The following is a 15,813-nucleotide window of genomic DNA, read 5'->3' as shown; positions in this document are numbered from 1 at the left end:
AATCTCTAATGAGAGTAACAGGTTCTAAGGCATAGTCCCACGATGATTTTAGTAGTTACCACCTTGTCCCAAGTTACAAAGTAAAAATGCTATTTCTTAGGAGTATAAAAGTAATTTTCATCTCAACTATGTTGCTGGTTGAGTTTTACTTAATACAGTAAGTCTCAAGCACAACCCTCCTGGTTTTTAAGAACTTACCCTTCAGTTTGACTTCAAACGAAAGGCAAGGTAACAGCAGTGTGTAAACTGTGAAATCCTATCAATTTATACACACTTCTACTACCATGAAAAAATTATTCAGTTCGATTGAAATTTGGCATTAATGATGCCAGCCAGTTTAACATAGTAACAAAATTGAGAACAATTCCTTTTCTTTGCTAGTTCTAAATCAGAAGATTACGGTTTTGGTTTCAGGTTAAAAACTCACATATTAGAAAACATCCAGGAGTCAGCTGAGTTGAAAAAACACTTGTAAACTTCACATTTAAAACTTCACATTTTAGAGACAGGTGAGAAACTTAGATATGAGTATTCCTGGTTCCTCCCTGAGAAAATCTTAGTCTACTGCAGTGATTGAAAAAATAAAGTCCCAAGACACAAAATGGAACTAAATTTCCAGGCCTAAACAGAAATCCCTAAGAGGCTATTGTGAAACAAGACTGGTAAGATTGCCACAGCAAAAGGATTAAGAAGAAAACAAGCAAGACAAGGTTGTGTATCATGACGGGGCTGAAATACAGGAGAGCCGCTTCTTTCCCAAGCAAAGACCAACCTGAACAAGGGCCCCTAGTCTCTCTGTAACTCTCCAAAATCTCATCTATGAACAGATCCTCGAGATAGTAGTACCCCTGCAGACAGCAGCATAGCCGGCTGCCAGGAGGAAGCGCAGCTCGCCTGTGACCTCTGAGAGTACCAAACAAATGGAAAGCCACAGGCAATTCGCCAGATAAAAAGATCGTGTATTGTATGTGCAGCAGGTATCAACTTTTAAGAGAAGCCCGACAGTCTCTGGTCAAGTCCTAAGGCCGCGTGAGAAACTCAAGGCGGAACTGGAAAATCTTGCCCTAATCTCTTTACCACAAAACTGACCCTGCCCTCCTACTTTCTGCATCTTTGCACCCGACACACTTGCCCAGGATCTTCCAAACCAAAGAAGCCTCCGACAGAGGCAGCCTACAGGAGCCTTCAAATTCCCGGTGAAACCTGACAGCTTTGTAAAGCCTCTCAGAAGGAGAAAAGATCAAATGAGACCGGCTCAGCGGGGTCTTCCCGAGGTGACCCCGGAGTTAACGTATTTATTTTCACGCTGCAACTGCTGATTGCTTTACAGAGACATTTCATGCTGTAGCTCTGCATGGAGCTGAGGACAAAAGTAACATTTTAATTAATGTTATAATTATTATAATTATTCTTTAAGAAAGCTATTAAATAACCTGTACAAAGCCCGGCCCAGTCCTAGCAAAAAACACAGCACTATTTCAAATCTCTCAAGGTTCTTCCGCTTTGATTTCAGCAGCGTTTCCTATATACAAAGGTCAGCCCAGGGTAGTCCCCCCAAACTGTAGGTCTCCCAGATGGTGGGAATGGTTCAGAGCCTGAAACTGCTCTTTCGTGACACACAGCTCTCAACCCTACCTCCCCTGCTCTTCCTGGGCACACGGTCCTTGTCCGCAGGCCGGCCAGGGAGCTGGAGGCCTAGCGTCGCTTTTGGGAGGCGGGCAAGCAGGAAGGGGCAAGTAAGTGCCTCAGTTGGGTCTCCTCTCGGCCGGCTGCCCACAGGCCACCGGAACCTCTCCGAAGAGGCGCTGGGTAGGGAGCCCGAGGCAGGAGAGGCATCGAGTCGCCCCCGGGTGGGCTTACAGGTCCCGCGGGTCCTCCCGCTTGACTCCGGCCTCAGCAACTTTGAGCTTCTTATTCTGGTGCGTCTTGACGTGCTTGGCGAGGTGGTCGCTGCGCATGAAGCGCTTGCCGCACTCGGGACAGGCGAAGCGCTTCTCGCCTGTGTGAGTCCTCAGGTGCCGCTGCAGCTCGTCCGAGCGCGTGAAGCTCTTGCCGCAGAAGAGCCAGTTGCACACGAAGGGCCGCTCGCCCGTGTGCCAGCGCAGGTGCGCCTTCAGGTGCGACGTCTTGCCGTACACCTTGCCGCAGCCTGGCACGTGGCACACGTGCTGCTTCTTCTTGCCCGGCTCTGCCTCCGGGGCGCCGCCCGCCGCCTGGCAGTTGGGGCAGCGGCAGCGACGGCACCTCCTGGCCGTGGCCGCCAGGGGGGCCTTGGTTTGCAGCAGCGCAGCGATCTGACTCTGGTATTGCGCGAAGTCCGACGGGCCCAACACCAGGCCCCGCTGCAGCGCGGCGGCGGCGGCGGCGGCGGCAGCGGCGGCCGCTGAGGCCGGGAAGCGGGGCGCGTGGGGCCCCCCCGCACAGGCGCCGGAGAGGCTGCCCCCCGGAACCCCCGAGGTTCCCGGACCGGTGCCGGCCTGCGGGATACTCCACCACGGGAGGTCGTCGGGGGCCGAGTTGGGGGACAGCTGGCGGCACGTGGGCGGCGGAGGCGGCGGGGGCGGCGGCAGCAAGTTGGAGTAGCCGGGCGGCAGCGCGGCCTGGGCCGCGTAGGGCACGTAGGCGGGCGCGCAGCTGGCGGGCAGCGCCGCCATACTCGAGGGCAGCATCTTCACCGGTGAGAACTCGTAGGGGTATGAGGGGTCTGCAGGGGGTGTAAGCGGCAGCTCATGCGCCGCCCCGAAGGACGGCTGCAGGTGCGTTTTCTGCGGCGTCAGCCCCAGGCTGGGGTGCGGGGATGGCAGCGTGCCGGGCGAGTGCGCCGGCATGTCGGCGGTCCACGGGTGAAAGAGCCTGGAGGGCGAGCCCAGCGCGGGGTCGTACGACACCTGCAGGAAGTCCGGGGGCGCCGTAGCGCCCGGCTGGCCAATCCGGCTACAGGTGGCGGCTAGCAGCGCCAGGGGCGAATGCTTGCCCAGGTCTGGGGAGGCGCTGGGGGTGCGGTCCTGCATAGGCGGCGGCACGGGAGGGCGGAGAAGAGACAAAAGGTTAGCGCTCCAAGCGCGGTCTCCGGGCCGGCCCGCCACACCCACGCCGGCTATTATACCGCCGCCCCTCCCCCGTCCTGGGTGTCCCTCCCCCGCCACCGCACACCACGCACGCACCCACCAGTCCCGGGAAACTTTTGGTGCTTGCGCTACCTGGACGCGGAGCGCGGGTGCGCTTCCTGTGAAACTACTTGGTGCAAAGAGACGCCATCTAGCCTCAGAGGAAGGCAGGCACAAAGTGGGAGGGGAGAGAGATCCGACGGGCCACTCCCGGCTCCGCGGCCAGAAAGGGTCTGGAAACACCCACAGCCCGGATGCCCATCCGCCTTCCCTCCCATCTTTTAAGCTCTCATTTCCACGCTACTCTGGCGCTCCTCCTCCGCCCGCCCCAGGAGGGCCCAGCGGGGTGAGCTGGGACCGGTTCTCAGCCAGACGCGCACCTCCGAACAAGCCCTGGATACGCGCGTCCCTCCCCCAAAGGCCACACTCTTGACACAAGGGTTCAGTGTGAAGTTGGTGTGGGCACCCCTAGGTCTCACTCCATTGGTATCCACCGAGCGGGATTCCCTTTGAAATTCAGGGTGCACAGAATATCAGGAAAGATCCAGACATGACCCTTCCCACCTTTCCCTCGCCCCCTCCGAGCCCAGCCCTGACCTGGAGGAAGGCCTGCAGCGAGTCGTTCCGGAGGACGGCCACGGCGGCCATGGCTATGGCTTGCGGGCCGTTGGCTGAGGAGCAGGGCGCTGCTGAGGCATGGAGACCCGAAGGCGAGGACGAAGGGCCGCCTTAGCGTCCCTCCCGGGCGCCCTCTCTGCGCGCCGGGGCCCTCCCCGCCCGCGCCCCTCGCCGCAACCCGCTCGCTCGCCCCGCGAGCGGTCTGAGCGCTTCAGGCTCACCTCCAAGAATTTGATAAGGACTTTGCTGGGCCGCCAGCCAGTCAGAGGGAAGATTTATGGCTTTGAAGTTTGCCGCTACCCAATCATCAAAGAATAGCGGCTCTTTCAGAAGCGAAAGCAAATCCTTTGAATCCACAAAGCTCCTATGGTGTGTTTGTTGGTCTGGATAAAAGAACTGATTATTAGGGGGGATGGGAAGGGAGGAGATAAAGGCGGGACAATTAATGAAGTAATCACTATGTGGGAAATGTATATACACAAATAATTGGATTTTCCTGATCAAAGGGGGCCTTGCCGCCTGGAGACCCGCGCTTGGGTTGCTTGAGACACTCTATCCCCCTCTCCCGCCGCCCCCCCACCCCGCTCCCTTGCAATTAAAGATTTGCGCCAAGGCAGCGCCCAAAGTGACAAAGTATCTTTGCTATCTCCAGAGAAATCTGCCTTCGGCTTCCAGGCGCGGGACTTGGAGACGAAGATGAGGGTAATTCTCTCCTCTCCGACCCCGGTACTTACACACCCGGCACCCGGACAGCACAGGCACCGGCCCGAGCACGTCGTCAACCCGAGCACACCTTGGACCCGAGGGAATTCCCGGGGCTGAACGTGGCACGCCCTGCGCCCCGCCCGCCTCATGCTCCCCCTTCCTCCCCCAGCCCAGCCCCCGCGGAGCGGTGAGCAGCCCTGGGACCCGGGGCGGGGCGGGGCCGGGCGGCCGCCCAGGGCGGCGGTGGGTGGCGCGCACGCTCCAGGGCCGCCTGCCTCTCTTGCGACGTTCCGGCTGGCGACCTGGAAGTTCTCGGGCCACAACTTTTGCAAATAGTGAGCCTGCGAAATACACCCGGGCCACGCTTACCCCCAAAGCTAAGCTTGGCGGGACACTCAGAGCAACTCGAGGGGGAAATGTTTGGTGTCTTGCTCTTCTCTCTCGGAGCAGGCAAGCTGACCGCTATTAAGCCCCACCGAAACCCACAGAGATGCTGGAAATCCCCACCCCGGTGCCAAGCCCGGCCAGGCAAGTGCGCACGCCTGCCAGCCGCACACACCTACAGGGAACTAACCGAAAAAAGTAAGGCGCGGTGGAGGAAGACCGTGGCTGTTCTTGTTGAGCAAACCACAGATAGTACGAGGGTGGCTCCCTAACCGGAAAGAAAAGTCAATAAAAACTGTTGTTCCCAGCACCTTTGTAAAGAAAAAAAATTTCTTCAGGCGCGGGCCGTGTTTCGCTGGGGTCAGGAAAACGCTCTCCAGAGTGTGGGCTCCCCAAACCCTCGCTGCCAGCCATGCCTGGCCCAGGAGGGACGGCAGGCCACCTGCCTTCCTCCGGCCCACGGCGCAAGACGCGTCCTGCAGGGGAGGTACGGACACCCAGATCTCCTCACCCGGGAGAGCAGGAGGGGCGTCTCGTTGTCCTCACCGCGCTGGAGGGCATTAGGGGCCGGGAATGGCCTCAGGCCTCCAGCCGGCGGCCACGCTCCGTGGAACGGCGCAGCAGAGTGGGCCGCCTGCGCTTGGCCAACCCCGCTCCACTTGCGGCGTCCGGGTACACCGCCTCTTCTCTAGGACGCGGCCGACCGGGCAGGGATCCTCTGAGCCAACTCGCGGCCGGGCTTCCTGCGTATGGTCCTCCCGGGTACCGCACAGCAGCCGGGACTGACGTGGAGAGGTCGGATCAGGTGGCCCAACTCGCCGTGCGGCGCCAGCGGTTACCCCAACACCGAAAGGCTTCTGATTCGGAGTCTGGGCTGTGTATTGGTGCCCTCTGCACTCGCATTAGGGGTCAGGACACTATGCCACCAGGCCATTTCCCCACGCCCAGGGCCGGCCAGCAAAATAGAAACATCTTGCTGAAGGCGAATGGGCCGAACGCAGCCCCAATACTATGCTTGAGCACTTCCCAAGTCCCGTCCTTGCACGCCCCTCTTCTCTGCAACGAGGTGTCACCCAGGAACGGTGAGCAGTGACTGCACAGCTCGGCCGACGCGGTCTGGCTCCTGAAGAGGAGGTCCGAGTGCTCTGGGAGCTAGTAATGAGAGGGGACTTAGTGTTTTGCTCCGGAGGCCCGGAAGACCTACACTTGTCCACAACGCGTCCAGAAAATCGATTACCCGCGAAGCCTGGGAGGGGAAGGAGCCCTTTCCCGCCTGCAAGTCAGAGGCCAGGGAGTCCCATGGTGCACACACACAGGCACCTGTCGGCACTGTCGAAGCGGGCCTGGTCCCTTAGTGAGTTTCCTCTCGGGCTCCTTTGGGCTCTTCGACCTCCACTATCGGTGGTTGCAGGCCAGGCTGGGCCAAGAAGGCTAGGAGGCATTCTCGTTTGCCGAATCTGTTCACCATTTTAACAAAAAGGCGACAGAAGCCAATTCACATCTCCATAGTTGTTATAGAAGAGAACTTTTTCTCCAAGATGCCCCATTAGCCAATAAGCCACCATCAGTGGCCAGCAGGGAGGGAGTAGTGGGTTGGTGTTAAGAGCTCCAACTCTGAGAATCTGAAGGCTGATTTCTAGATGCCACTTTCTAGTTGATGACCTGGCTGATGACCTGGGCCAGCAACTTACACAACCGCTTTGTGCCTCAGTTTCCCAATTTGTAAAATGGGGGTTATAGCAATGCTCACCTTGTAGAGTCCTTGTAGGCTTAAAAGAGGTAAATACATTCAAAGTATTTAGGATTGTGTGGGTGCACCGTAGGCCCTCCCTTGACTGTTTGAAGTCCTGGCTCTGGGCCTCTCCTCCATTTGTGAACACCCGCCGGGATTCCAGCCCTCCCAGGCGCAAGCTGAAGTCTGGAGAGAGACTTTCACAAAGTGCTGTTTTAGCCTCTCTCCCTTTGCACTCGGGGCTCCTGAAAAACTTAATGAAGTACTGTTCGGAGCGTCCATTAAAAATGCAATGCCGGGAGATCAAAGTACAATATTTATTTTTAAAATTTGTTGCAATCACCAAGAGATACAGGTATCAAGGCCAAATGTCAGTTCCGTTACACAAAGCCCTGCGCCCGGGAAGAGCGTGTAGCTGCTCTGCCATAATGTAAAGAGACATCAAAGACCAAGCGCGCTGCAAAAGTACGCAACCGGGAGGAGGGAGTGAGCCCAGGAGGGCTGGGAGATCCCCAGACAGCGCGGGGGCTGCGGGGGCTTCGGGGGTGGGGTCAGTTCAAAGAGGTATCCGCTGGGGCGCGAGTTCGCAGGAGGGAAGATTTAATGGGCTTTTTTTGTTGGTGGGTGTGTTTGTGCACCGAGGTCCCAGGAACTCCTCTGTGGTCCTCCAGCCCGAGGGCGGAGGCAGGGGGCGGGGGTGGGAAGCGGCGAATGGGGAGCAAACTTTAACAACGGCGAGGGGGGGCGAGGAGGCGGAATACCAGCCTCCCGGCGGCTGCTGGCGCAGTGGAGCCGTTCTGCTAGTAGCTCTCCGTGCAGAAGGGTTCCGAGGCTGAGAAGTTGGCCTCGCGGTTTCTTCGCGGGCGGGCAAGTGCTGACCAGGTGCTACCTGCGAGGAGAGGCGGGTAGGTGAACCCGCACAGGCATTAGCGTGATGGACTGACCTGGTGTGAGTGCTCCGGAATCTACTCCAGGAAAAAAAAAAAGTGTTTACTGAGAGCTCTGGGGCTGCAACTTCGCGCCGAGCCTGGTACCTCGCCTCAGGCATTTTCTTGCAGCAACCGGGGACTCCTGCCCCTGGGGTCAATCCAACTGGTCTCCCATTTTCAGTTGATTTTTTAAAAATCTGTACATGATTTAGGTCATTTCGACAAATTCTTAATTCACCAGCTCTTTACAGCAAGGTGTTGCTTGACCTCCCAGTCTCGCCCCTTGTCTGCCAAAGCCTTAACCTTCCAAGATCGCGCATCCGCCTAGTTAATACAGTACCAGTCGTTGTTTTATTAAAGGTGCTGGGAGGGGAGGGGTCAGAATTTCCCTCGTGCTAGCAGAGCAGAGTCGCAGGAGGAGGCCGATGCGTTTCTTCGGTCATCTACAACCAAGTATTCTTAGAGCAGTCACTCGGCAGCCTTTTGAAGTTATGCTAGAGCAGAAAGCTGCTATTGTTTTCAGCTCTCAACAGGGAAGAGATCAAACTTTGCCTCTTCAATTTGAAAGTTGTTTTGTTTTGTTTTGTTTTTTAAATAGTGGTGGGGGGGTGTTGCAATCGGACACACTCTTAACTGTGAGGGTTTGGAGCCATCTCACAGTTTAAACTGCAAACCAAATCACAGATGCCCTAATGCTTGCGCCTGAAACAGGGCCGAGATCGTTATTACAGCCGAGAGCATTTTGTAGCGAGGAATTACAATGCTGGGAATCTTTGGAAAACACTGGCTTGGCTTTGGAAAGTTTCAGTTAGAAACCTTGAGTTAACTTTAAGCTTACTCTTCAAATTTGGATCAGTATGTAATGGAGGAAGAAGTGGAATTCTAAATCTAGGAGGGATACTTTATCTCATCCAATTAGACTCCCCCACTTGACGGCAGAAGGAAACAATGTTCACATACATGTGTCATGCCTGTTCAGTGCTGTGAACTTCAGTAGCTATTCAATAGATGCTTATCGGTGTTGGGTGGTAGCATAGAATTGTGTGTACCAGTGTTACCTGCATAGTGATTGGTGCTACAGAACACACAAATGCAGTAGGGACACAGAGGAGAGCACTGGCAAAGGCTGGGGTAGTTAAGGGAGGTTTATCAGGGAGCTAGGGTTTGAAGGAGACTTTAAGGACCTATGGAATTTTAATTGGGTTCATAGAAGGGAGGGGAAAGTACAGCAAGGAAGGAGAACTCCCCTTCAGGGAGGAGCTGAATAACCATGGAAGATGAAATTTTGCATCTTTGATTTGCTGGTATAAACTGGGTGGGGCCGTATTGGAGAATCAGAGAGAAGAGTTTGGCCCTGATGCTATATGTATTCAGTAGTAGGACTTTAGGCTCCTGAGCAGGTGAATTACATAAATTCAATTCATTTCTTAAATTTCCTTCTTTAGGAAGGTTGGCTTGCTGAGGGCTTGGAAGGATAAACATGGATGCAGATATCTCTGTGTGAGATGGTAAAGGCCTAATCTGGGAACTGGTGTGGTAGTGAAACAGTGACAGACATTTTAAAGGGAAAAAGAACAAAACTTGATTAACAGGTTGGAATAAAAGATAAAACAAAGGGAATAATTAAAAAGATCCCTCTCTTGACAAATGGTGCGGGGACAACTGGATATCCACATGTAAAAGAATGATGTCAGACATTTTCCTTACAACATGCATAAAAATTAACTCTAAATGGATCATAGATCTAACTACAAGAGTTAAACTATAAAACTCATAGAAGAAAACATAGGAGTAAGGCCTTATGACCTTGGGTTAGGTAACGCCTTCTTAGATATACCGAAAGCACAAGTGGCAAAAGAAAAAATAGATTAATTGGACTTCATAAAAATTTAAAACTTTGTGCTTCAAAGGATACCATCAGAAAAGTGAAAACCCCCACAGAATGGGAGAAAATATTTGGAGATTATATATCTAATAAGAAACTTGTATCCCTAATGTATAAAGAACTCTTGCAACTCAACAATTTTAACCCAATTTTTTAAAAAAAGCAAAGGATTTGAATAGACACTTCTCCAAAGTAGATATGCAAAAGGCAAATAAGCACATGAAAAGATGCTCAACATCATTAGCCAAATAAAAACCAAATGAGGTCCTGGTTTACACCTACAACGATGGCTATGATGAAAAAGATAGTAAGTTTTGGCGAGGCGTGATAAAACTGAAACTCTCATGAACTGCTGGTAGGAATGTAAAATGGTGCAGCCACTTTGAAATACAATTTGGCAGTTCTCAAAATGTTAACCACATAGTTATAATTCTACTCCTAAATATAGATCAAAGATAATTGAAAACATATGTCCACACAAAAACTTGTATGCATGTCATAGCAGCATTATTCGCAATAACCAAAAGGTAGAAGCAACCCAAATGTTCATCAGCTGATGAATAGATACACAAAATGTGTTACATGTATACAATGGAATATTATTCAGCTGTAAAAATGTCTTAAATACTGATACCTGTTACAATATGGATGAACTCTGAAAACATTATACTAAGTGGAAGAATCCAGTCACAAAAGATTACATATAGTATGTTTCCATTTATATGAAATGTCTAGAATAGACAAATCCAGAGACAGAAAGTAAATCAGTGGTTACCAGGCCCTGTGTGGAGGGGAGAATAGGAAACGATTGTTTTGGGACTTTGGTGGGGGTAAAATATTCTAAGATTTATTGTGGTGATGGTTGTACAATTCTGTGACTATACTAAAAACCATTGAATTGTGCACTTTAAATGGATGAATAGTGTGATACCTGATTATATTTCAATAAAGCTGTTAAAAAATCAAAAGGAACTCAAAGTTTTAGCCTGTGAGGCAGCAAGAACGGTTCAATTGCTGACAAAGTGGGAGATTAAAGAAGACAGACAGATTGGAGTTAAGTGGAAGTCCTGAATTCAGTTTTGGGCCGAATTGAGTCTAAGATGATGTAGGCTGGATGTTCATGGGGAAATGCTTGCAGAAAGCTGGAAGTGTGGGGAGTGGGCAGTGCAAGCAAGCGATAGGGCTAGAGATAAGGACTTGTGAATTTTGGGGAAGTAGTAATGGTGGAAAAAGTGAGCTCACTGAAGTGGGTGGAGGTCAAGCAGGTAGAGAAAAGCTACAGCCGAATTTGCAAGGAAACCCCAATTAGAAGATGAACAGAGGGAGAGGAACCATCAAAGCAGCCAAAGGATAAGGAGTCAAGAAAGGCCAGAGAAAACAAAAAAATGTCGAGGTGGGAGATGAGTAAGAACACTGGACATGACCAAGGGCATCGGAGGTGGGGTGAAGGGCTAGAGAAAGGGTAGGACGAAACAGAGAGTCTGTCTGATTTGGGAGGAAGCTTTGAGAATCCACTCTCAGAACTGAGGTGAGGACAGGAAGCAGATTAGTCTAAGCAGCAGCTGGATCAGATAGCAGGGTCAAGGCAAAAGCCTCAAGTGTGTGTTTTAGGATGTGGTTAAAAGGAAATGTTAGAAAGAGGGGGCGGTTTTAGGTGGGGAGCCTAGAGACTGGGTGTTTGCAGTGGAGGTGTGAGGCCTTCCTTTGATGAATTGCAGAGAGAGGCAAGCAAGTGTAAACTGCAGGAGGGAACTTCTGATGGCGGGGCATGCCAAATGAAACTCAAGGGGGAAGCTCCTTATTTATTCATTTAAAAGTACAAGGTAGTAGCAACATGGCTGGACCTAGAGATTTTCATACTAAGTCAGACAGAAAAAGACAAATATCATATATCACTTATATGTGGAATCTAAAAAGAAATGATACAAATGAACTTACTTACAAAACAGAAACAGACTCACAGGCATAGAAAACAAAGTTATAGTTACCAAAGGGGAAAGGGGGTGGGGAGGGATAAATTAGGAGTTGGGATTAACAGATACACACTACTGTATATAAAATAGATAAACAAGGACCTAGTATATAGCACAAGGAACTACATTCACATCTTGTAATAACCTATAATAGAAAAGAATCTGAAAAAGAATAAATATATATGTATGTATAACTGCTGTACACCTGAAACTAACACAATATTGTAAATCTTCAGTTAAAAAAAAGGTACAAGGTAAAGTCATTGCTGAGAGTGAAGGCTGGGGTTGGGGGGGCGGGTCCTACATTAAAAGTGCAGCTGGAAACGGGTTACAGATCAGGCGATGCTTATACGTACTTGTGCCAGGGCTTGTCCTGTGTGTTTTACTTGATTGCATTCAGGCCTCACACACTTAAGCCCTGCCTTCTAGTCCACTCTACTGGCATTTGGATTTCCTCAGACGAGAATGCAGCCCCTCTCCTTACCTTCCTGTCTGGTAAGGAGAGGGGCAGTGCAAATGTCCTGTTCTGGGGGCTGTCATGTGGGACAGGGGGAGAAGCCCTGGGGTGTTACCTGCCTCCCATGGGAGGGAGGTGCCCACATAAACATGCTTTTTCAGAGGGGGCATATAAAATTGCTTTCTCTGGGTCGTAGGCAAAAAAATTGCTTTCAACAGCACTACCATGGATATGAGTGATCTTTAGGTACAGACAAGGCCCGCTTACAAAAGACATATCCTAGAAAAGGTAGTACCAAGCTTCCTTTCTCAGTGGTGTTGGTGGTATAGTGGTGAGCTTCGCTGGCTTCCAAACTTCCTTTCTTAAGGATATCTTTTCCTATTTTAGTTTATCCACTAATATTCACGTTTTAAAACGACCCCGTGTTTGATTTGTGACAAGGATCACTTGATGCCAGAAGAACTAAAGGCACAGAGAAGTGTAAGGACTGAGGTCGTGGCAGCAGCCTGCAGAAGCTTAAGCTCATTCTGCAGCTCGTCTCCCATCTTTATTCCTCGGCACAGGGAGCCCAGTCTGCTCTGAGTACAGAGGATGTGCGTACAGCTGAGCTCAGGCACAGTGGGGGCGTCCCGGAGATAAAGAAGATGTACCCTGCCCTTGGGTAGTCTGGAATCCAGTCCTGAGGACAAGAAAGCTCACAGGGGAGCCCCAGTTTGGGTCACAGGACCACGGGGAGGTTACTGAGGGCAGGTGAAAGGACTGAGGCCCAGAGATGTGAGTGGCTTCCTGAGATCACACAACACAGTGGAAGAACTGAGTCGTGCCTACGTTATTTCTCCAGTACCGATAGAAAACAGGACTACTGAAAGATTTTCCCTGACCTGTTACTCATTTGTGGGAGCATCTTTTCCCTTAAAAGAAGAGAAAGTGATAAATCTTTAAGCTACACAATAAATTTACACATACATTTCTGGAAATGTGATCTGGAAATAGCAATAAAATGAAAACATACATTAATATAAAGGAAAATTACTTTGGATACAGGTCTAATAAAGATTCTGTCTGCATATCAAGAAATGCAAATAAACTCTGGACCCTCCATTTTTAACCCTCTCAGTCCAGTCCCCCTGGATGGAGGGGGTTGTGGCCCAGAGGCTGGAAAAAGGAGTGCTGATGAGGTGGTGGGTTTGCACCACGATCTCTCTGGTGTGCTGGTAGTGGTCTCTGGGTGGCCACGGCGTGTGCCCTGTCTGTGCACCAGGCACTTTCACTCACAGTGTGCTTATGTGACTGTGTCCTGTGGGTCACACTGTCATCACAGCAATACAAGGTCTCACCAAATCTCTCACAACCCTATTTTATGGATGGGGGAATTGTTGCCCAGAGGGGTTAAGTTATTTGCCCAAGATCCTGTGGCTGGAATTGGATCCAGGTAGTGTTACTCCAGAGGGCAACCTTTTAACCCTCAGGATAGAGTGCCACCCTGAGCGAATGCAAGTCTTCCTATTATTAGAAAAACAATGTATGTGTCTATGGGTCTGCAGTGATGGTATTAAACAAGAAGCCTGGGTAATTTATTGGCCGCATTTCAGGTTGTTTGTTATTTGCCTCATGGTTAAAATGTCAGACCTACATGAGACGTCTGCTCTCTGTTTTACCCAAGGAGAGAGACAGGTTGACCTCAAGGAGGATAGTATGGATCTATGACCTTTTGTTTCATGGCTGGAGTACTCTTCTCTCCCCCTCACCCTCATCCCAAGCCACCAGGGGGCACACAGAATCAGTTATTTACCTTGGAAGGTTTAGGTCTCCAATTTTAAGGATATAAGAATAAGTCCGATATCTTTAGGGGTCCAGCTGGGGACACACTAACACAAACATCAGGTCTCTGAATGTCCCCAGTTCCGTTTAAAAGGTCAGCTCACCCATGGGCCTTTTGCTCTTGAGAAACAACACCCTTTTATGTGGGTTCTAGGATCACGGTTTGGTTTCAAGTAGGAACTGTTCTCTTTACCCTGGACCTTCCCTTGCAGAATCACTCAGACCTAGATGGTCCCTTTGGGGACCCTCACTGACCCTCCTCTCCATTTGCTCTCTTCTCTTGCTTTTGCCTTTTCATAGCTGCTCCCTGAAATCTTTCTCATTTATTATCTTTCTAAGATTCGCCTAGGCGGCCGCTACACAAGGCTCTAAGACCTACAGCAGGATCCATACTTGTTTCTTGCTTACTGTATGGTCAGGGCTCAGTTAAGTGAGTCCAATTCACTGGACCTAGTTTAAGCATAAAGGGACTTATTCCAAGGTAGCCAGTGTCTTACAGATTGACAGGAGTGCTGAAAAAACAAAGTCTCAGCTGAGCTATTAGGGTGGACAAGGAAACCACTGCCTCTGCCAGGATCAGAAGGCTGTGGAATTAGAAAGCTGCCTGCCTACTGGGAAGCCACAGTAACACCTGCCCAGTTTCAGAATTATGCCACCTCTACTGTGGTCTGTACCTTGTCTCTTGACAACTGTGTATGTAGGGCTATGACATTAGGACCTCTGTTACAACTATCATAGAAAAAGCAAATGTACCAGAACTCTGCTTACTGGTAGAGACAGCAGAAACACAGTTCCTGCCTCACAATTGTTTACTTCTGTCTTCCAAATTTGGTATGCTGCATCTGATTGGAATAATCTAAATCATAGATCTGGAACCCCAGCTGCAAGAGTCTGGAAAATATAGATTTTTTTTTTTTAACTTTCTGGCCTAGAAAGAGATTGGAGTAGCTACTAAGTGAACCAATTCAAATGTTTGCTACATTTGCTGATTATGAGGTTGCTTCACTTTAATTCCTAGTCTACATTCCCAGGTTCTCACTTCTCCTTTAGGGAATTGCCCAGGGATTGATATTCTCTTCCATCTCATTATAAGCACTAATTTTGGTCCAGTCACTCTGGTCCCAGCTACAGTGGAGTTATGTCATTCAACCAATATTTGTTGAGTTCCTACCATGTGCACTCCCTTGACCATTTCCTAATCTCATGACTCCCGAATCCGTCTTCAGCTTTAACTTTGACCTTTCTCTAGAACTCCAGCCCTGAATTATTAACTGCCATTCTCGATATATCTTCAAGAATGTCCCGCCAGGGCTTCCCTGGTGGCGCAGTGGTTGAGAGTCTGCCTGCCGATGCAGGGGACACGGGTTCGTGCCCCGGTCCGGGAAGATCCCACATGCCGCGGAGCGGCTGGGCCCGCGAGCCATGGCCGCTGGGCCTGCGTGTCCGGAGGCTGTGCTCCGCAATGGGAGAGGCCGCGGCAGTGAGAGGCCCGCGTACCGCAAAAAAAAAAAAAAAAAAAAAAAAAGAATGTCCCGCCAGATCTCCAAAATAAATATATCCCCAGGAAACAGCTCCTCTCCCCACTTTTCAAACCAACTCATCTTCCCAAGATTTCTGGTTGGTGAGTTTTAAATTGATTCATGTCCAAACTCAACTGAGCTTCCTCCTTCTTTACTCTCCACTTCCGTTACTGTAGTTGCATTTCCATGCTGTCATCTAATTCTTACTTCTTTCTTTTCCCACTTCCATTTTCCTGGTTGAAGCCTTCATTATCTTTCAACTCCCTTTTCATGGCCTTTGTGGCAGACTATATTTTTCAGAGATGATCCCAACAATATCTCTCATCCCACAACCTGACTGGCCTTAGTGACTCACTTATAACCAATAGGAGGCAGCAGAAGTGACTTTCAGGGCTAGGTCAATAAAGTTCAAGTGGCTTTCACCTAGACTTCTTGGAGTGCTTGCTTTCCAGATGCTCCCCCTTGGAACATTCCCTCTTGGAACCCAGCATGAGAAGCCCAAGCTACATGAGAATCTGCCTAGAGGTGCTCTGGTCAACAGTCCCAGCTGAAGGAAGCCTTTGGGTCATCCCAGCCCAAGAGCCAACATGTAAGTGAAGAAGCCTGGGGGTGATTCCAGCCCCCAGATGTTTCAGTCATCCTAGCCGAGGTGCCAGACATCATGGAGCAGAGATGAGCCGTC

General features: G+C 50.5%; 1 protein-coding gene across 1 annotated transcript; it reads right to left on the bottom strand.

Annotated features, from left to right (window-relative positions):
* Positions 1-1,856: 1,856 nt before the first annotated feature.
* Positions 1,857-3,755, bottom strand: SP5 (Sp5 transcription factor). Its single transcript, XM_065881127.1, has 2 exons — positions 3,705-3,755; positions 1,857-3,005 (listed from the first exon to the last, which is right to left on the bottom strand). Exons 1-2 carry the CDS (start codon positions 3,753-3,755, stop codon positions 1,857-1,859), a joined length of 1,200 nt encoding a protein of 399 aa, XP_065737199.1.
* Between the last annotated feature and the right edge of the window lie 12,058 nt (positions 3,756-15,813).

The sequence above is a fragment of the Phocoena phocoena genome, chromosome 7 (assembly GCF_963924675.1).
Source record: "Phocoena phocoena chromosome 7, mPhoPho1.1, whole genome shotgun sequence".
Classification (NCBI taxonomy): Eukaryota; Metazoa; Chordata; class Mammalia; order Artiodactyla; family Phocoenidae; genus Phocoena; species Phocoena phocoena.
Note: the sequence above shows the minus strand (reverse complement) of the source record. Positions and strands in the feature narration are given on the sequence as shown.